This window comes from Ammospiza caudacuta, chromosome 18, assembly GCF_027887145.1.
Source record: "Ammospiza caudacuta isolate bAmmCau1 chromosome 18, bAmmCau1.pri, whole genome shotgun sequence".
NCBI classification, from domain to species: Eukaryota; Metazoa; Chordata; class Aves; order Passeriformes; family Passerellidae; genus Ammospiza; species Ammospiza caudacuta.
The window spans coordinates 12,586,191-12,607,343 of NC_080610.1; the positions used below are offsets into that span (position 1 = coordinate 12,586,191).

Consider the following 21,153-nt stretch of genomic DNA (forward strand, 5'->3'; position numbering starts at 1 on the left):
CGGAAGGCGGGGGCGCTGCCGGCGAGCCCGGCCGTGAGGGGCAGCGTGAGGGGCGGCGCGGGCCGGTGAACCGCGGCCGCGGCCGGAGGGACGAGGCTCCGCGGCGGGCAGGGCTCGGAGCGGCGGCGGCGGCGCGGGCCCGCGGGCAGGGGAAGGAAGGCTGGCGCCCTGCGGCTGGCGCTCGGCGGGCAGGAGGCGGCTGCGCCGGTGGCTCCCCGCGTTCCTGGCGCTCGGCTGCTGGGCGCCCCACGCCATGTTCTCGGTGCTCTCCTACGGCAGGCTGGTGGCGCGGGCGGTCCTGGGCGGCCTGTCGCAGACGGACTCCCGCGACTACAGCCTGGTGACGGCCAGCTGTGGCTTCGGCAAAGATTTCCGCAAGGGCATCCTCAAGAAAGGCATGTGCTACGGGGATGACGCCTGTTTCGTGGCGCGGCACCGCACCGCCGATGTGCTGGGTAAGTGGCCGGGCCGGGGGCTGAGGCGGCTGCGCCCTCGCGGTGTGACCCCCCCTCCTTCCCGGAGCTGCACATGGCGAGCGCCTCGGCGCCGGGGCTCAGACAAAGGAGCCGCTGCTGCCTGTCAGTGTCACCGTGAGTTCGCTTTTTCAGCTTCCCAAGGAAGCTGACGGGCTCTTTGTTGCAGCTCTGCCCGCCTTTGGCATGGGGGATTGTGTGTGCCGGGTGTCCGGGCCCAGCCTGGCGTCTCACCTGTGGGTGTCTGTAAGGCCTGGTGGCTCCAGAACTTAGAGAAACAGCTCCCAGTGCGTTTCGCTTTCTGTCTTTCTTTAAAACCCGAGCCCCATGTACATGCATTGCATTTAAACAGACAAGATCACTCGAACAGGCACTTCCTGATTTTAACGCGTGCAATGTCCTTGTCAAGTGAAAGGCAGAGTGACATTGAGACTGGAATCAAATGTCAAACTTCAGTTTCGTTGTTTGTTCTGGCCTGATTGCCCTCTCTGGTTTTGAATCACTGGCGAAATGAATCTTAAGGGTTCAAATTTTAGAAGAGTGAGTAATTATGGAGAATCGATAGAATCTTCAGACTATGAGCAACACTGCTTTTGACAGTGCTTTGACCTTTCTCCTGTGTACTCAAGGTTGAATTTGGCTCTGACACTCTGCACAAGTTAGTCGTGGTGTAACTACCAGAAGCAAATTTTTACCAAAACTTTGACACTTAAAAAAAAGCTTCCTCCTCCCTGCCCCTGTCCGTGGTTTTTTTTTTGTTTTTTTTTTTGTTTTGGTTTTCTTGTTTTTGTTTTTGCATTTGTGTATTTTAAACCGGTGGGTTTAAAATACCGGTGCCCTGTGCTGTCTCATGCTGTGGAAGTGGCTGGTGGCTCTGCAGTCTGACGCTGTCGTTGTAACTTGGTTGCCATTTGCCAGAGCCCAGAGGTTTTCCTCAGGAAGCTGCAAGTTGGTGCTAGGTAACAGTTATTGCTGCTTGTTCTTAGAGAAGCTGTTACTGTAAGAGTAATGCCACAGCTCTCAAGGTGTGGAAGGTTGGTGGGTGCATTTCAGACACTCATCATCTTCTCTGTGGTGCCTCTTCCAGATAAACTTTTTGGGATTAGAATTAGCTGTTGGACACCCTTCCTTTAGCATGTGACTAACCCTGGCTGCCTTTAAAGTTCATGCTAGACCAGCACTGATAAATAGCTGAGCAATTGCTGTTTGCCCTTAAGAGAAATGCAGGATCTCCTGTACTTTGAAGTGGACTCTTTGTGTGGGCAAGAGACAGATTTAGCCCTATTTGATGGTCTTTATGGGGTTTTGGCCATATTTGGTAATTACTGTATGTGGACCTACAGTTTGTCTTGTGTTCCTGCTGGAATCAACAGAGGGTTGCATTTCTAAGTTGGTCTTTGCATTAATTTTCATGACAACTTGGAAACAAACAGAATTGTAGCTCCACTTAAGGATCAAACAGCAGAGAGGGCAGCTGACCCAGGATGTCTTAAGTACCAAGAACCAAATAATTTAAACAGAAAGTCTGTTGATTTGTTTGGTTTGGGGATTTCTCCCCTGCTAAAGCTATTTTTATGTCAGTTCTTTATTGCTTTTTTAAAACCCAAAGTCTCTGTACTTTCTGCAGAATGTTCAGGTGGGTTTTGATGCTTCTAGCTTGGTGCTCTTTCATCTTCATCTGTAGCTCCTAGGTTTACAGACATGGTGGTTTTCTCCAGTTTCTGCATCTCTGCTTTTTCATCCAGCCCTTTTGCACTGCTGCAGAGACACTTTCAGCACCACCAGAGTTTTCCTGCCCTCAATTCCTCTTATTCCCATCACAATTCTGAGGTTCCTCATTATTTTTTTCAAGCCCCTCCTAAATTTTGTGCTACCTCAGTACCAAACTCTGCACCTCAACCAAACTCCCTGAGCTGCACTGTTGGGTTCCAAACTTCATTTTTGGACATTTAGGGACGAGGCTGACGTGGTTTGAGGCAAAGTGAGCCCTTGCCACAGTAAATTCCAGGTGTGCCCCTTGGAGTGAGGAGTGTTCAGAGCCAAAGGCAGATGATGAATGTGCATTGCTGTGTGCCAGTGCCCTGTGCACAGCCTGCCCGTGTGGGATGGCTTGGGTGTGGTGGAGCAGTGAGGGAATACTCCCAGCCGCTTGGCATGAGTGCTTGGGGATTCATTTTCTTAGGTCAAACAAGAGTTGGCCTGGCAGTGTGTTTATAGCAGAATCAGAATGCTAAACACTTCTTTTGTTGTCAGTGTGCTGTGCAGTTCAAAGGCTGAATGTTGAGCAGTGTCTTTAGTCTGAGCTTGGTCCTTTCACAGTAAGATCAGCAGAAGGCTGATGAAGGTGCAGGTTCTTTTCAGTCCTCCCATAGTTGTTCAAGGCTCGACAAGGCCTGTTACTGGTGTGCTTGAATCCTCATTTTTGCTTTTATCTGGAGCATAATTGTCAATTTTGCATGTTTTCTTCCCATTCTGAGCACAGGCAGAAATGAGAGGCTCAGAACAGGAGTTTTTCCTTAGGGATCACCCTAAGGAAAGGAAATGGCTTTACTGCTAATGTTAATCTCCAGAGCTTTACAATCCAGCCTGTTTCCTTTCTCTGCTGCTTGTACAACGATGTGCTTTTCTGTGCATTCACTGCCAGTGTCTGGGGTGTTCAGATGCTCAGATATTGAAATCTCTCACAGAGATTTGGGAGCTGTTCTGTACTGCTTAATGTGTGATGCCTTTGGAACTTTTGAGGACAGAAATCCTGTTTTTTTCAGAGCTGAAAACCAAAACTGACACCTCTGTCTTTTCTCATTAGCATGCAAGTAGGATTTTTACTACATAGGAAACGAGCCAAATTTGAAAAATTAACCTAAACAATTTCAATAAATTATCAAAAGTAAGAGTTAAAGCCAAGGTTTTCACCTCTAGAAATGTTGAGGTGTCACATGTGGGTGATAATTTTTTTCCTTAATTTGGGGATCTGCCTTTCCTTGCTTGTTGTGGCCATATCAGGCTCCCGATGTCTTTGCTGTTTTTATGGATTTTCCGAGCTGTTGTGTGAGTCATTATTGAAACATTGCAGCAGCCAGTGCATCCCGTGACAGCATCACTTATACAATGTCTGTGCTGGGCACAGCTCTGCCTGTGGCCACTGGGACTTGACTATTCCAAACTATTCCTGTCCCCTGGAGTAAGGAAAAACTGACTGGCTGCAGGAAACTGTGTGTTCACTGCAGAGTTAAAATTTGACAGTTGTTCTGTTTGCTGCACATCTTTGATTTTTAAAGTTTTTGGAGTGTCTGGGTGCTGCAGGGCAGCTGCTCTAAAGCGAAAGGAGCTGCACGTGGTTTGAAAATGTTATCAGCAGCCTGCATAGGAGGGAGGTAAAGCTGCAGAGTGACAAAGCCCTGGATTATTGGTAGTGCCATCAGGAAAAGTAAACTTCAGCACCTCAAAGGATTTGTGGGTGAAAGGTCGAGGTTGTTCTGGCAGCTGTAGAGGAGGGAGGGATCCTTCCTTGGAAGCCTGAAGGTCACAGAGGACTGTGTTAAGTGGTTGATTTGGTATCATACCTATTAAAGAGATTGCTGCCTTATCACAACTTATCACACTGAAGGAGCCGAGAGTCGCCCTCCTCCCTCGGAGTCACCTTTCACCCACTGCTGGGAGGGCTCAGGGAGCCTGGAGCAGAGCTCTGCACAGCTGCACACCAGTCTGAGCCTGCAACAGCTCACAGGAAATTTTCTGTTTAACCTGGGAGCATCAGTGCTGGATTTGTAGGGACACTGCAGACTGAGGGCCACCCCATGAGCAGTCACAGGCTGACTTTGTGTCAGCAGAGCTGCTCTGGAGCAGCGTTGGATGTAACCTCTGAGAATGAAACTCATATCTGGTTATTCTTCTTTCCCTCAGCTTCTGCAAGGACATTGCACACAAGTACTGAGGTCAGAATTTCCAGTTGAACACTGGTTTTAACTGTAAATGTAATTGATGCTTTCTGATGGCAGCCAGTTTTCCATTCATACAGATCTTGGCCTGAAGGAAGAGCAGGTTTTATGAGAAATCAGAGGGAAATAAGCAAAGCTGAGCTCAGTGCAGGGGGTGAGGGTTCATCATCCCTGTGCATAGGAAGCATTGGAAAATCTGCTGCTCTTTGCTGTGGTTGGCAGGGATTGATTTCAGGGTCTGCCCCCAGCACCTGCCCTTCCTCAGCAGCTCCACAGCCCCTGAAGACCTTGAGGTAGTTGTCACTAGAGGATTTTTTATAAAGCCTGCAGAAATAATTTATAGTTCAGTGTTCTCCTGCACTGAGTGAATTCTCAGGCTTCAATAGAATAGGGAGGAAATTTTCCTGGTAAAAATCTGCTTCATGAACAAGTATGCTGTAGTGGGAGGGGAAAACAGATAGAAGGAACTGCTGCTTTCTTCTGTGAGTTGATGCACAATTTAATGTCTCCAGTTCCCTGTTTCTCCTTCATCATTGCTCACTTTGCCTTTGCTTTTTGCTCCTTGTTGTCACTTATCCAGTTACTCTTCCAGAACCTTTCTATTTTCATGCAAGGGTAGTTTAAGTTTTACTGTACCAGTGTGAATAAGTAACCTTCCCTTCTGTAACTTGTTAGCAGTCACACACCATCTGTCCTCAGGGATTTGTATCTAACTGGGTTATTTCTTTGTCAAACCCTTGAGGGGGGCAGACACCCCTCAGCTCTACCAGATCCAGGGAAGCTGCTGAGGGTCACTGCTGGCTTTGGGCATTGAACTTGGTTTGGATGTAGAACCTGTCTAGGTGTGATTTACCCCACCACTGATAAGAAATCTTATCATTTTATCTCACTTCTGATGTTGACAAATACTAGGTGCTATATTTCAGATCCGTGTGGTGCAACTCATTGCACATTTTTTACCATTTGAGCCTCCATATTTGATGCAAAATTCAGTTATAAATATATCCTTTTGATGTTCTTTTAGCAGTGATTCATTGCTATTTCAGGTAAGGATCTCAAGAAATTGAAAGTTCAGTAGGATGTGCTGAGTGCCTTAGAAAGTGAATTGTGGTTGCATGCAAAGGCAGCTCCTGCTGACACGCTTGTGCCTGCCTGCTGCTTTGTGTGATTTTTATTCTTGGCTGATGCAATATTTCAAAATGTCCAGCTCTCAAGAGGTTTTTGGGACAGGGTGGTGGTTTTGGACTCTGCCCATGGGCAGGTTAATTTGCCAGCTAACCAGAACTGCCCCTCATAACATTATTTATATTAAACAGGGCTTGATCAGTATCAGGGCTTTGTTATGAACTTCCAGGCTGTTTAGTTTATATTTGCTGGGAGCCAGGAGAACACCTGGGTCTCACTCACACCAGTGAGTGGTGAAAAGCAGATATTGCTGCTTTCAGCACTGCCTGGTTTGCCCTGGGCTTCTGCAGGGAGCTCCTGTGCTGGCAGGCAGAACAGCTTCACATTTGCATTTCAGCTGGAATCTTATCCCAGGTGCTTTTAGCATTTTGAAATCAGCTTTAACAAGTTTCACCACCAGCATCTTCCCTGGCTCAGTTTCAGTGCTGCAACATCAGTCATTTGTGCTTTGTCCTGTAACTGCCTGACAGGTGTTTCTCTGAGAGAGATTTTGATATTCTGAGTCTTTGAGGAGCTGGAAAAAGACAAGTTTTGGATTGCAGCAAGTATTTTATCAGGCAGGCATATTTCTGTATTTTCCAGCACAAGGCAATGTAGTGGAGTGTTAACTCAGATTCTGAAAGATCTTTGTAATACAGTTAAAGACTTGAGAAGTATTTATTCTTTTGAAGTAATTTATTGTGAAATTTTCAATTGCTTTATTTACAGTGGTGGTTCATCTGGCTGCAGGCATTGCCCTGTCACGTGGATGCTTGTGTAATTTCTGCATGGGCTTGAACAAGGAATAGCCACAGAAATGTTCTTTGTATAAAATTTTCTCATTTACTGAATGGCATGAATGAAAAAAACTCTACACTGGTTTGTGTACAGTTCAGTTTCAGCAATTCTCAGCCATGCATTTTGTTTTAAATGTCCTGTGATTTCTGATTTTTAACATGGTTAATACTGGAACTCAATGGTTTATGGCTCAAAGGAAAGCCTCAGTGTTTGTTGGAAAGGTCATTATTTTGAATATATACCTTATTTTCTTCTTGGATGAAAGCAAAGGTATTATATATAAACAGAGCTTGGCATTATTCCTTGGGAGGGATCCTGCCAATAGCAACACCTTTGAATTTTCTTTTGCTGACAGAGGGAAAACCTGGTATTAATCAAGGCTGAGTTTTTAGTTTTTGCTACTTCTGGAGTTTGAAACAGTTTCACTCCTTGTTTGCTGTGTACCAAATAGCACAAAGTTTACTTAAGCTTTATTCCTATTTATATTTCATCTTTTTCAGTAGCAGTTTACTCAAACTATTTCAAAGTCACATATTCCTTTCCCAGGTGAAGCTGCTCAGTTTACAGAGATTGCAGAACATGAGGCTGCTGGGTTTATTTTAAAACCACATTGAAGGTTGGACAGGATGATTTAAAGGTCTTGCCCCAACCCTTTCTAAAGCCCAAACTTTTCCAGCTGGGGCAAGGCCAAGAAATAGAGTTGGTGTCTGCTGGGGGGTGTGGAGGTGCCCCAGGAAGGAGCCCCAGGGCAGGGTTGTGTCTGTGTGGGGTGGGCTGGGGAGGCAGCAGAGCTGTGCTGTGCTGTGCTGTGCTGTGCTGTGCTGTGCTGTGCTGTGCTGTGGGGTCAGACCCTCTCTCCTCTCAGCTGTGGTGCCAGGCACAGCCAGAGGAGCTGTGGGGGATGCAGAGGGTGATGGCTTTGGGAGGCACTGGCAGAACCTACTTAAAGCTGTTTATAGAAAGCAGACAGGAAGGCAGACAGACAAAGGCAGTGCCTGGCTCAGCAGAGGGTATGAAGGTGCTGCCATGATTGTGGATTCACATTTCCTGCCTGGAGTAGGAGATGAACAAAGAAAGGCAGATGGTGTGCTCGTTTTTCCTTTAAAAATGGAATGGGTTTTGATGATTGACCTTCTCAGGTGCTTGCTGTGGTGGCTTTCTGGTGCTCTGTGCTAAAGCTGCAGTGTTTGTGTGTCAGGGTTTCCCAACTCTGATCTGAAAGGATTTTCTGGATTGCTTGAGGGAACTCTGTAACTTCTGCTGAGCTTTCTCTGCAAGCCTTGGGAGCCAAGAGCTTTGGGCAGCATTTGTCAAACATCTTTTCATTGCATTAACCCTGTTGGGAGGGAAGCAGTGCAGAAATACATCTGGACTCTCTTCATTTTAAAAGGCAGGAAAACAAATGTTTATCTGGTAACTTCACCTGAAGCTCCATCATTTAACCTGAATTTCTGTTTCGTGTTCCAGCTCTAGAACCTTTCCTTTATGATCTCTTGTTCTAGCCTTGTCTGTGTGGCAGCAGAAAGCAAAGAGTTAATCCAGTATTAACCTGAGGTGGTGAGACCTGTAGGGAGAGGATTAATCTGTTCTTGAGGAGTAGAAAAGTCATTTCTGGGAATGCTGGGTGCTTTTACATGAGCTTCCTCCCAGGGACTGCTCAAAGAGGTGAGTGCAGGGATCTGCATTCCTGTAACATTCTTCTGAGGAGGCACAGGGACAAAGCAGGTGTCCGAAAGGTTGTGCACTATTTTAGGGAGAAATCTGATTAATGTTGATGGGCTGTTCAGAGTCTGGCCACAACCTCCTGGCAGATTACAGTTCACGCCAAGGTCGGCTCTAAACCTTCCAGCTCAGTTTCAGCCGTGTCCCGTGTGAAGGGCACTGGGAGATGAGGAAATTGGCTTTTGTCTTCTCACTCACATTTTCATGCCTTTGATCATAGTGGAGTTTTTTCCTGAGGAGACTGTCCTTCAGCACAGTCTGAGCATGAAATTCACTTTTTGTGCTTTTATCATGAACATATTTCAGCTTTACTATGTTTTGAAAATTTCTGTTTTAAATGGTTGGTCCCCTGCTGAGGATCAAAAAGATTTTGGGAAAAATTTCCACATAGTAGCATTCTAATCTCAAATAATACCTTCAGCAGTGTTTTGCTTTTATCATTTAGGCAATTGGAAGAAGTTCAAAGTTCTTGAACCAAATGAGCAGCAGAAAATGTGTGCTGCTCACCTCCCTGTGATCACCCCCTTTCCATGACCACAGTCACTGTTTTCCCTGTTGCTTAGAAGCTTCCCAGGCTTTGGCAGAATTGGTCTAATTTTCTGATATCCAGGTTGTTTTGAATAACTGGAAATTCTCTGGATCACAGTCAGTTTTCATTCTCTTGCTTGGCTGAAGCTGTAGGCAACAAACTCTACTTGAAAGGAGTAGGTCCCAGCATTGTGTTGGTTACATGGATTTTAGAAAACACTTGTAAAATGGAGATTTATTTTCTACAGAAATTGAGAACACCAAATAGAAATCATTGTCCGTCATATGAGGAGGTTGTCTGAGAAAAAACTGTGCTGCTGAATAGCAGGAAGAGTTTCTGTGTCATTCTGTACTAGCTAAAATGTTGACCTTCACTTTTGAAGTGAATAATGGACTGATGAGAGGTTAATGGGATTGAATCCCCATCTTCCTCATTCTCAGCATTAGACTTCTGCCTTCCTCTCAGCAGTTCAGATTATATTTGGAGATTTGTTGGGGAGCTCATATCAGAAGTTACCTTCAAAATACTCAGAAATTTATAATGTTTTCCAGGCAGGTGCCATGTCCTACATTTTAGTCACTAAATATCATGAGTGATGCAAATAATGAACCCCCTTGTTTTGGAAAGCATTTGTGTGGAGGTAACTGTGGTTTTGTGTTTCCTTGCAGGGGTGGCAGATGGTGTTGGTGGCTGGAGAGACTACGGGGTGGACCCTTCTCAGTTCTCAGGGACTCTGATGCGGACGTGTGAGCGTTTGGTGAAGGAAGGACGGTTTGTTCCGAGCAATCCTGTTGGAATTCTCACTGCAGGCTATTGTGAGCTGCTGCAGAACAAAGTCCCTTTGCTTGGTAAGACACCAAAAAGATGTCACTGCAGTCAGGGTTGTGTGTTACACATGGGCTTTCTGGAGGATGCTTGGATCTCTTGTCATTGTCTGCAGCAAATCTGCAGAGTTAACTTCTCTTCATTAACTGAAGGCATAGCAATGCAGTCGCCTTGGTGGCACCCTTATTTTCTCTAAAACTGTTTTAATGAATTTAGTAATGCAGGGAGTGTTGATGTGTGTGTATTTATATATAAAATAAAAGGCTTTCTGTGGGAAGGGTGAATTCACCAGAGTTTGCAGAGCGAGTTCTGCAGTGGAACACACTGCACATGTACTCACTCTGTATTTTATATGTATAAATAACTGTTCTCTGCTGAAAACTCTTTGTGGTACTGGCTGCAGCTTTCTGCTTCAGCTATGCAAGGAGAAATATTTTCTGAGCATAATTGGATGTAGTTCTGCTCATTTCTGGCCTTACTCTGCTCCTGTTGCCTTTTATGTCCAGTGGACTCAACCCCAGTTGCTTGACTTGAGTAGTTGATATCATACATTCTCTGGTAGCATTATTTTTATAAACTTTGTGGGGGGATTCATTACAGATCTTTCTGAAAGCCAGCTGAAGCAGATGCCTCACATACTCTGTGTCAGCATTGATGGGACACAGGGCATTCAGCAGCCTGGGGACTGGGAGCAGATAGAGGGGCCACCCTCAGCCTCAGCTGGCAGCTCTGCCAAGGGGACACTTCCCTAAAGGACATGAGACCTCCTCTGCTCCAAGAAAGTGTTTGCCCTGCACAAAGTGTGCACAGCTCACCTGACCTTAAGCTGCTGTGCCAGAGCAGTGCTGTGTGAGCTATATTTAACTGTCTGCTGAGCTGGGAGCAGATGTTCTGGCATTATACCCCTAAAGAATAGGTTGGAACCTCAGGAGTGACCTTAAGTGTCACAGAAATAGCAGAGGTCAGTAATTACATTAGGGTTTGGGGTGTTGAATGGTGCTTGTTTGTGCAAAGCAGGTGTAGCTGTAAGTGAGCTCCAAAGTGGGGCACTGGCAGGAGCTCTCCCTGTGCCTTTGGAGGCTGGGCCTGACCTTTGCAGTGCTGAAAAGCAGCGTGTGCTGAGTCACAAGATCTGAATTCCACACATGGCCTCCTGGTTACACTCTGCTAATAGAGTTAGAATTTGAAACTAATGATCCTTAGTGTTTCTCCTTTAACTGAGAACAGTATTTTTAGAAGGAGGAATAAAACCCTGGAATTACCACAGCAATGAGCATTTAGAGTTTATTTAAAATAAAGGGACAGGAGAAAACTTCATTAAGGAGAATTCATTGGGCAATAACTTCTCCTTGCTGTTGTGTTTTAATCCTGGATGCTTGGTTCATCAGGATTGAATGCAGCAAATAATGTAAAATAAAACTGAAATGGGAGGAAACTGCCATTTATTTAATCACTCTTGTGTTGCAGCACAGTTTTGGACACTGTCACATGGAAAATCAGATTTTTTTCCAGAGATCCTGCTTTGACTTAACATTCATTAAGGACAGGGAAGGTGCTCTGTGCTCACTGGAGAGCAGATTCAGGGCAAGTGCATCGCAGGGAACTCTGTGTATTAGCCAGGGAATTGTCTGGAACAGGCAATGCCTGGAGCCAGCTGGACTTGTGCACTAGCAAGCCTGATCCTGAGCTCTGCTCACTGCAAGCCTGTGGTCTGTCCAGCATGGAGCTGTGCTTGGAAAACCCTGCTGGAGGAACATGAGGGCCGGAGGTGAAGAGTTCATGAGCTGGTGATAGAGCTACAGCACTTCTGCCCCATATTTCCCCCTCTTGGGGACTGAAAGGTCTTTTGGTGGCTGTGCTGTCCTGTCCTGTTTGCAGAATGAAGGACTTTGGGTTTCTTTGCAATACAGCATTTTTGTGGCTTGCAACCAAGCACAGCTGGTGGCTGCTTCCCAGTGAATGAATGGAGAATTCCTCAGTGCCCTCAGGCATGGCTGGGATAGTTCCAAGCACAATTGACATCATTTTTCTGCTATTACTTTAATTTGGGATTTTATTTGTCTCTGAAACATTTGTTTTCTTAAACTTGTAGGGTTGGTGTGCTGAAGATGGACAGGATTATTATTTTTAAACCTGAAGCAAGCTCTGCAGAGCCAGGCTGGGAGGAAAGGCGTTTCATGTTCTGAGCAGAGAAATGCAGCAGGGCCTAATACTTAATTGCAAACAGTTCTTTACTTGGTGTGGTTTATTTACAGCTGAGTGAAACTGTGTGGAGAGCTCCTAGCATTGTATGGATGCTACTAGAATTCTGTTATCTCCATGATTTTGGAATTTCAGTATTTTATGTGAGTTCTGTAAATCCGGTCCTATAGCAGAATGTGCTGACACATGTTGGATGGAAAACTGTAAATAAAGCCAAACAAAACCAGGTATTTGTCAGCATTATGTGTTTACCAAAATCAAAGCAGGAAGAGTAAATTCTACACAAAAATCATAGTTTGTATTGCAAAGATTTCTAGCATTTTGCTGGTTTTATTTTATATTAATTCTGCTATTGTTGAGTATTTCCATTTCTCTGCCTTTTAAGCTTTGATGAATGTTGTAATAATTGAACTGTTGGTCAGATCAGAGATAGAACAAGCAGTTTCTGTGGGCTGACTGCAGTGCTGTGTTTGCAGGGAGCAGCACAGCTTGTATAGTAGTGCTGGACAGGTCAAGTCATCGTTTACACACGGCCAACTTGGGAGATTCTGGGTTCCTGGTGGTCAGAGGGGGAGAGGTCGTCCATCGCTCCGACGAGCAGCAGCATTACTTCAACACTCCCTTCCAGCTGTCCATAGCTCCACCAGAGGCAGAAGGAGTTGTCTTGAGTGACAGGTAAGGGGGAAGAGGAATTTTAATTTTTAATCTGTGCAAAAAGCTGCAGTTTTGCTGCCGTGGGGCTCTTCTGTACCTCACAGGATATAAACACTTACCCAGTCAGGTCCTGCAGCTGCCCCCCTCCCTCTCTGGGTACCATGAACATTTCTCACCTTGTACTTAACTTTGTACCTCTTGCACACTCTGGATTTATTGCTCTGTTCATGGTGCCTTATTCCCACAGCCATGGGCTTGTTCTGATCCATGGGAAGATGTCACCCACTAGAGCTGTAGTGTGGGCAAGGCTGGGTTCCCCAGCAGACCTTTGTTCCAATCCCTGCCCGTGCTCCCTGGGGACTGTTTGGAGTAGCTAATTTAGATATCTTGGCACTGAGGTTGCAAGTACTTGAAGAATAGAGCAGAGGGACATGTGACTGTAACTTGTGTTTCCAACTTGCTGTTTCCAGCAGCATATTGTATTTGACCAAAACCAGCAAAAAAACTGTTTGGCAGAACACCAAGCTGGGAATGAGAGTATGAGGAAAGGACAATCTGTTCACAGAAATGAGTTGTTTCAAAGGCAGGCTTGTTCTTGTGTCTTCCCTTAGGAATGTCAGGCTGATCCATCCTGACTTTGTGAATGCAATATGAAAGAAACTCAAAAATAAACAGCTTTCAAATATGTGTTAAAATTCAGCTTTCAAAATGTCTCAGTAATTAAAGTGAGATCCTCATCTGAGCATGGGGAGGTGGTAACAGGATCCTCAAAGAATGGCCATGGAATAAAGGGAATGCAGCAGGCAGCTGAAGTGTTGGACTCAACCTGCTTGAGTCTTTTCCAACCTAAATGATTCTATGCAGTCTCAGGGCTGATGCAGTAAAAGTTGAGACTTTAATCCAAGGTAGCTGTTTCTGAAAGTGTTGGTTAAGCTGTTGAAACTCCTGACTGACCATTCTTGTGTGTGGTTTAATTTCTTCATCCTGCAACTGCTGAGAGGAAGCCAGGGTAGTACTCTGAAATTAGAACCCTTCAGTAATCCAAGCTCTTTGTTAGACTAAAATTAAATGATCCCTTGAAATTTCAGAGCTGTAAAAAAATCTTTCATTTTTCTGAGATTCTCAGTCATCCGTAGGAAGGCGATAAAAACAAAAAGCAGAAGGATAATTGATAATGTCCAGTGGAAGTCAGGGAAGCCAAGTAATCTGAGTCATGCAGTAATAAGGAAAGCACAAGATAAATGTGCTCCCACACTGGAGCTCTGAATCATGATTACAGCTTTCTGCTGGTTCCTGCTCTGCTCCTGACGTTAATTAGTACTCATGCTCCTTGGTGAAACGCTGCTCCTGCCCTTTTCTGTTTGCTGGCCCAGTTCAGTGATGAATTTGGCTATATATGGGCACAGGCAGGCAATCTTAACTCCATCAGCCTCCCTGAAGCTGCACATCAGTTGAGCAAAGAGCTCCTCTGTGTTTTGGCAGAGCCCAGTGGCCTGGGATGCAGCAATTCCTCCTTTTTACAGAGCCCTGAAGAGTCTTTAAAAATGAAAGGTTTGTTGTTAGGTTGCTTCTGAGAATCAGATTTTGCAGCAGTGTTCATGCCCAAACTGGGTGTTTTCTGCTCTTGGTGTTGTGTAATGTGTTAGACACAAGCATTCCAAAAGCCTCTGGTCTCCTGGTAGTGATTTCCAGCCATGTTTCATATTCCATTGAATTAGAAAGTGATTCAGAATCCTGAAGTGTTTGGGCCAGGCCTGTTATGAATTGTTCTTTCAAGTATCACTCTCTGACATCTTCTAGATGAGCAGAAGGGACCCTGAGCTGCCATTCTGCTTACTGGTTTCCTTGGAGACACACTCCTGAAGCAGATTAGTTTGCAGGATTGTTCATGTGGGAATTTAAAGTGCAAATCCTGGGTGTGGGAGCTGTTTGCAGTCCCAGGGCTGTGGTGGGGCTTTCCTGACAGCCCTTGCTGCTGCTAAAGCCCCACAGGGAGGGATTATCCCTTCCCCAGAGAGCAGTGCAGGGCTGTGGGTGTGCTGTTGGAGGGTGTGTGGTGTCTGTGAGGGCTGCAGTGCTTTAACCTCTGTCCATCCCCAGCCCTGAGGCTGCTGACAGCACCTCCTTCGATGTCCAGCTTGGGGACATCATCCTGACTGCCACAGATGGGCTGTTTGACAACATGCCTGACTACATGATCCTGCAGGAGTTGAAAAAGCTGAAGGTGAGTGTGTGTGTGTGTGTTCTCAAACTCTCACACATTTTGTGCTTGCTGAACGTTTACAGTTCCTTCCTTTACTTCTGAGAGCTGAAACCTTTGTGTTGTATAAAAACCCCTCCACAAAGCTCAGTATCCTGAAAAGGCTTTTCAGGTGATATCCATGTGAGCAGTGCAAGGGACGTTGAGCCCAGAGGGATTTCTCTTGGATCTGCATCCAGGCTGAATCCAGAAGCAGCAGCTTGGGCATAAATTCCCAAATAACAGCTGGATCCATGGCAGTGACTGCTGGGGAAGGGAAGGGAAGGGGGAGAGAGCAGGGGCTGCCTTTGGCACACACTGCACCTGCAGGTTGGAGAGGATACACAGGAAAACACAGAGGCCTCTCCTGGGTTACTTGAGGGTGAGATGACACCTAAAATAACTTTCAGCTTCTCTAAGCAGTAATTCTGACGTAGCATGGGCTGTGTGAAGTGTGGGTTGCACATGCAGTGAAAATCTTCAGTCTAATCTTCTGTAAAAAAAAAAATCCTGTCAACTTTTCCACATTAGTGACCACAAATGTTCTTTTTGAATAGTAAGAATACATTAAAATATTTTGGCTGAGAATATTTGGCTTCAGGCTATTTACTTAGAGAAAGGAAAGTACACTTAAGGAGATATCAATATGTATAAACTCCTTGAGGAAACTATTTGCTGTGAAATGCAAATAAGAGCATTACAGCGTGGTGTCAGGAGAACTTGGCCTCCTCTTATCCTGCAGCTCCCAGGTCCCTAATGTGTCACTGGGGCTGCAGCCACCCCACAGCCTTGTCTGTGCAGAGTTTGGCTGTCCTGGCTGGCCCCTGGAGTGGGAATTCCCTTGTGGAAGAAAGCTGAGCTCCACCTTTTGGTGTGTTTGGGAAAGGCACTGGCGTTCCCCAAGAGGTTCAGCCAAAAGTTAATCACATAAATGCCTGCTAATTCCCAAACCTGCGGGGAAGGCTCTTGAAATGACAAGGCATTTAAAAATGGTTACAGACAAAAAGAGCAGTGCTTGTCTGTCATGTTGGCTGCAGTGAGAAAAGCCTGGGAGGAAGGCAGCAGAATTACTGAAACAGGAAATAAAAAGTCCTTAAAATGCAGCCTGGAAAAAGTGTGTGTGCTCTCAGTGCATTTTTCTCATCTGAATTTAAAGTGCCCCTTCTCCCCAAGGGTGCTCCTGTCAGGTGGGGTGAGAGAGCCAGAGGTGCAGGGCTTGCACTCAGGATAAAAGAAATTCTTCACCTGAGCCTGCCTGGGAGGGAGGGAAGGTCCTTGCAGGGTGCCTGCAGGGACAGCTGCCAAATGCCCTGTTCCCTTCAGGTGACACAGTTTAGTCTGTTTTGAGTATTATTCTTCTAAGCTTCTAAATTCTGGAAATCCTCCAAACCCAAGCCTTGAGCTGCTGGTGGGGATTTGAAGTCTGGCTGTCCCTTGTGAAGATCCACAGCTGTAACCCAATTTACAAAGCCTAAAGAATGGGCAAGGCTCTGTTTGCAAGGGAACGTCAGATCAGCACAAAAACTTCTGTAGGCTTCTGTACAAGCATAAACTCTTTTTTTTCCCCATGAATTTAGAACTCCAACTACGAGAGCATCCAGCAGACTGCACGGAGCATTGCTGAGCAAGCCCACGAGCTGGCCTACGACCCCACGTACATGTCCCCCTTTGCACAGTTTGCCTGTGACAATGGATTGAATGTCAGAGGTGAGAGCTTCTCCTCCCACTGCTGTCCTGGAGAGATCTTTAGCAAAGCGAAGTTCTGCTGTTCAGAATCCTGTAGGAAAACAGAACAGTGGGAATGAGGTTGGCAGAGGAGCACCAGGCTCGTGTGGGGTTTGGCAAAGCCGCCAGGGCTGCACAGGCCATCCTGGGCTGGCAGAGCAGGAGCCTCCTGTGGGGAAGCAGCTGGGACACAGAGAACACAGCACCCTGATTGGTTTGTTTTTACTGTGATTGTGCATTCCTGCCCCAGGAATCCCGCCTGAGATGAGCTCTCCAGTTCTCCTGTTCATGACTTGGTGTGTGGGTGGTGTTGTGTGAGGGCAGTTTTTATGTTTTGGGTTTTTTTAAGGTCTCTTCTTACTGCTGTGTTTCAGCTGTTTTCTGCCCACTCTTGGGTACATTTGGGATTGGTTTTTTGGTTGAAATTTGCAACCCTTGCATAATTGGCACCCCCACAGTGATCTCTCTGGTTCTACTTCTGTGTTTTAGAAAGGTACTGGCAAAACAGCTGGCAGAGCTCAGAGCCCAAGCAAACATGTTTCTTCTAACAATTTTTTACTTTTATATAAATAAATTAAATTCTGCCAATAAAGTTGTTCTCATCTCTGTATCAGAAGGGCAGGATTTCCTACAAGAACCTTAATCCCCTTTCCTCAGGTATCAGCTGTCACACCTGGGCTCTGTGTTGCTCAGTCACTCAGTAGTGAGGCTGCAGATCTCCAGAGTCCAAGGGATTGGTTTGACTTCCCACATGACAAAACCTCTCTTCTGGGCCATTTCTCCAGGATTTGAGTGTGTTGCTCTGGCTGTTAGAGGATTGAAAAATAACTATTGAAAATGTTAAGTAGCTTTTAGGAAGAGCTGAGGTAATGCAGTGCTGGAGAAGATGCTAAAGAGGTGTTTGATTTACAATGGAAATTCCTGAGGAGATCTGATTTCACGGCAGTTTACATGTAACAAAGCAGTGTCAGGTGTTTTGTGCATTTATTAAAGAGTCTGCTGGAAACAGGCTTTGAGCTCTGCCAGCTACCAGCAATGTTTGAGGTTCTGACCTCCTTTTCATAGTTTGATCTCACTGGAGCTTAAAAGCAGAGTGGTTTTGTTAAATGTCACTGCGCCCCTCGGTTTGGAAAGGAGGTAGGGAAGGCAGAGCTTGCGTCTGCTCAAACCAGGTTTTGGACACTTAAACCAGTTTTAAAAGAGCTTTCCTTGGGGAATGTCACAGATCAGCAGCAGACACCCCGCTGTGGTTTGATGCAATAAGAGGGTTTTGCTTCCATTGCAGGGGGGAAACCAGACGACATCACCGTCCTTCTGTCCATCGTGGCCGAGTACACAGACTGAGGTGCTGCTGCTGCCCGAGCTCCCCGGGCCGGTTTCCTGCGGGCAGGATTGTTCCTTCTTCCTCCCCAGCTGCTCCTGAGCCCGGAGCCTGGCCCCACATGCAGCTGAGGCCCTTGCTAAGAACCACTCGTAGTCCACTGGTCTTGGTCTGCCAGCAAGAGATAAAGAAGCTCAAGGCTTGGAGCTTGTCTTTGAGAGCTTAGTCCTTGTGTGGAACAGGGAGGATCCATCCCACAGCGTTGCTGCGTTGGAGATGTGACTTTCCAAGGAGTGGGATTGGTTGGGCACCTTTCACACTAGCTCAGTAGGTAATGCCTCTGCACGAGGGCACATTACTCTCTTTCCTAGGAACGTTCTCTGTTGTTGAGGGTGTGTTACAGACCCAGTTCCATAAAGCATTGTCTTGTTCCAGTGATAGCCGAGGTTTCGTGTTTCTGAGCTCCGGTTTTCAGGAGATTTATAACTGCTGTAAACATTCTGCTCTTGCCATCCATGGTGTCAGCCTTAGGAGCCTTTTCTAGTACGAGATTTCAAACAAACCTAGTTCAAGTTATATGGATGCAAATGTGTTTTGTGATTTCAGGTGCTTAACTGTGATCTTAAAAGTTCTGCAGATCATTCGTCCATAATGGGCCTGGTTCTGGATGTTTTGGCTGTGGATAATTATTATTTTTTTTAAACAAAACTTCTAGCTCAGTCTCAAACAGCCGAGCTGGCCACAGTTGAGGTCTTTCAGCATTTGAACCCATCTCAGCGTGGGATGATGGTAAATGCTACGGTGGGAGGTTGCACAAAACAGCTCAGCCTCAACTCCGAGCGTCTTCACTTTGGGTAGATGATTCTGTTGTTGATATCAAACATAATTTGTGTTAATAATTGCCACTTCTCGCTTGTAGAACAGAATATGCTGCACCAGTTTAAGTCCAGTTGATCCTTTCTGACTCCAACAGGCACCTCCTTGCTTCTGCTGCGGCAGCGGCAGCGAGTACGAAAATGGAAACTTAATGAATAATCAGCAAAGCCTACATTTCATTTGAACTAAAGTTTAGGGGTTTCAATGATCCTTAATGATGTTTACAGTTATCTAACAGCCACTTTGCAATATGACATTTCCTTTTCAATGACAGTAGCTCACGTTTGTCCCCCCTTTTCCAGCCAGCTTTCCTTTTCCTTTCCTGAGGCTCATATGAAAGCTGAGAGCTGTAAAGATATATATATTTTTGGTCAGTTTTTCATTAACTTTTTTGCTGGTAGAGAAGTATGTAGAAATAAATTAAAGCCATGTTTTTATATATAAAAAGTCGGGTAATGTTGCTGTTTAGGTGAGTGCAGTTAAACTTGGTCAGTAAGGAATCTTGCCTGCTCTCAAGAGGAGATTTTTACTACCTGGTTTATTGTATTAAAACTGTTTAAGTTTGAGGTTACCTCAACTTGTTTAAAGAATTTTTGTGGACTTGTACTGTATATTTGCGTAACTATGTCAAGCTTTTATTTAAGGTCATTTAACATGTACCATGTACATGTCATTTTACTATATTTCAGTGCATCATGCTTGTAACAGGCATTTCATTTATAATAAGTGATTAATTTGGGAGCTCTTCAGTAATTTATCTGCTATTCCTCAATTGGCATAATGTTAGATATCTACTTTAAATCACCTTGTAATTACTCGTCAAAATGCCTTAACTACCCTAACTTGACCAAAATAGGATTTTGGTGAGGGTATGGGGAGGATTATATTAATGAAGAAAAATTAATTAGTTTTGCGATACACGAACAGTGAGTGGTGGAGAACTTTGCACAACCTGTCAGTCCTTGTTGTTTTTAACCTGAACAAGCTGTCTCTGGCTGTCTTGGAGGAATGTATTCACCTGCAGAACAGGGCTTTGTTTCTCGTTTGGGAGGGGCCTTTCTCTCCCACTCTGGCTGTCTTTACATTTATCCAGTATTTACTGCACGCTTCTGGATTAGAGCAGATTTGATCAATTCTTCTTTTCCTTTGCCCCCTGGCCCCGGGCTGTTCTCTGCTCTCAGCACAGTCCCCAGCCCTCCCTTTCCCCTTCCCGGCTTTCCAGAGCTTTCCCTGGGGACGTGTGTGGGGCAGAGGGTCTGGAATCCCCCAATTCCTCCCTGTCTGTGTCCGTTTGCCTCATATCACACCATGACCTGTTGGGTTTTTTTAAATAAAGAACAAATTTGGGTTTTGATTTACAAATCATGAGTTTTTCCCTCACCGGGCACACCAAAGACCAGTAAAGCTTTTAGCTTTTCCATCTGTTTATAAAGCAATACTGTATTATAAAGAATTGATATTTTTATCACATGCTTGATTGTTTTGGGTTTTTTTTAAGACGTGCACTCTGAACATATCAAACCTGATTTTTTCCTATGAACTTAATGCTGTCTGCGCACAACTGATCTTTGGAGAAGGAAAGGACAGGGCCCATCCTATCAAAAATAATTCCCAGCGATGCATGAAGCAGGAACACGTGCTAGGGTTAGGTCAGTGGGAATGTTCACGAGAGGAATGTACAGGAGAGGTGTTTGCTGAGCCTTGGAGCTGCTGCAGAGGGGTGTGGTTTGTGTTGGGAGCAGGGGCCTGGAGGAACAGGAGGAACCCAGGATCAGTGGGTATTTAATCCCCCAGGAACCCGGGATCGCTGTTGGGTGGGACAGGGTGGAATGTGGTGAATTGGAGAAGCTCTGTGGGTTTTGCTGTTTTCCTGGCTATCTTTGGGAGAGCTGCCACATACAGTCCTAAATGTCCTCGTCAGGCTGAAAACAAAACCAAACCAAAAACCAGATTTGGGACCAGGCAGTTACAAGTGAGTCAAGAAGGGAGGGGTGATGATCTGGCAGGGATGGGAGGATTTGGTGATGGAATTTCCATCCTTTCTCCAGGGGAGGAGCAGCTGCTGTGTGGAGAACCCGACTGTATGCAGTAGTTTCTGACAAAGATAGCTGAAACAAATGAAGCAAATCTGAGTCTGTATCTGAGGATGCTTTTCTGTTGCTGTTAAAATGAGACTATCATCTATGCTTACCCAAGAGGCAATTATGTGAATTTCATGTCTGAGGTATAACTTATGCAGGAATAGTTCTGTAAATACATTTAAATAAATTGTAAAGATATTTAATAAATATAGTATTTATACTAAAATGTGCTTTTTAAAGTCAAGTTGCCTGCAAACCCTCTGTTTGTCGATGTGGGGATGTGGTTGGTGGCACAGAGGCACAGCCAGGCCGGGGGGGCTGGGCTGTCACTGTGACCTCCCTGCCCTGCTCTCAGCCACACCTGGGTGACACCCAACGCCTTCTGCAGCAGCCTGGCAGACAGATAAGGATCCTTTAATTGACTGGGAATTTCAGTGTTGTGTTCAGTGTGACTTTGGAAACGCTGCACTGCCCCTGATGTGTGCTGGGAGAGATACAGGGAAAGAAAAAAATAATGCGAGTCTCAAACACAAACCTTTATTTTTTAAATGCAGTCCTGTGACAACTTTGGTTTTGCAGTTAAAGGCTGGTTCTAGAGAACCTGTA

At 45.4% G+C, this 21,153-nt stretch overlaps 1 protein-coding gene across 2 annotated transcripts; it reads left to right on the plus strand.

Moving 5' to 3' along the window:
• Positions 1–160: 160 nt before the first annotated feature.
• PPTC7 (protein phosphatase targeting COQ7) lies at positions 161–20,772 on the plus strand. 2 transcript variants are annotated; one of them, XM_058816570.1, is made up of 6 exons: positions 161–455; positions 9,293–9,472; positions 12,128–12,326; positions 14,406–14,529; positions 16,122–16,251; positions 17,555–20,772. In XM_058816570.1, exons 1-6 carry the CDS (start codon positions 254–256, stop codon positions 17,611–17,613), a joined length of 894 nt encoding a protein of 297 aa, XP_058672553.1. In that variant the 5' UTR covers positions 161–253; the 3' UTR covers positions 17,614–20,772. The 2 variants fall into 2 exon arrangements, with proteins under 2 accessions (XP_058672553.1, XP_058672554.1); XM_058816571.1 differs by lacking the exon at positions 161–455 and adding an exon at positions 7,853–8,038.
• Positions 20,773–21,153: the final 381 nt, after the last annotated feature.

Excerpts from the sequence above, each read along its gene's own strand:
- PPTC7 (XM_058816570.1), top strand. The coding sequence starts at position 254 with ATGTTCTCGGTGCTCTCCTACGGCAGGCTGGTGGCGCGGGCGGTCCTG. Across the intron at positions 456-9,292 it reads CCGCACCGCCGATGTGCTGG|GGGTGGCAGATGGTGTTGGT; the intron begins GTAAGTGGCCGG and ends GTTTCCTTGCAG. Across the intron at positions 9,473-12,127 it reads GAACAAAGTCCCTTTGCTTG|GGAGCAGCACAGCTTGTATA; the intron begins GTAAGACACCAA and ends CTGTGTTTGCAG.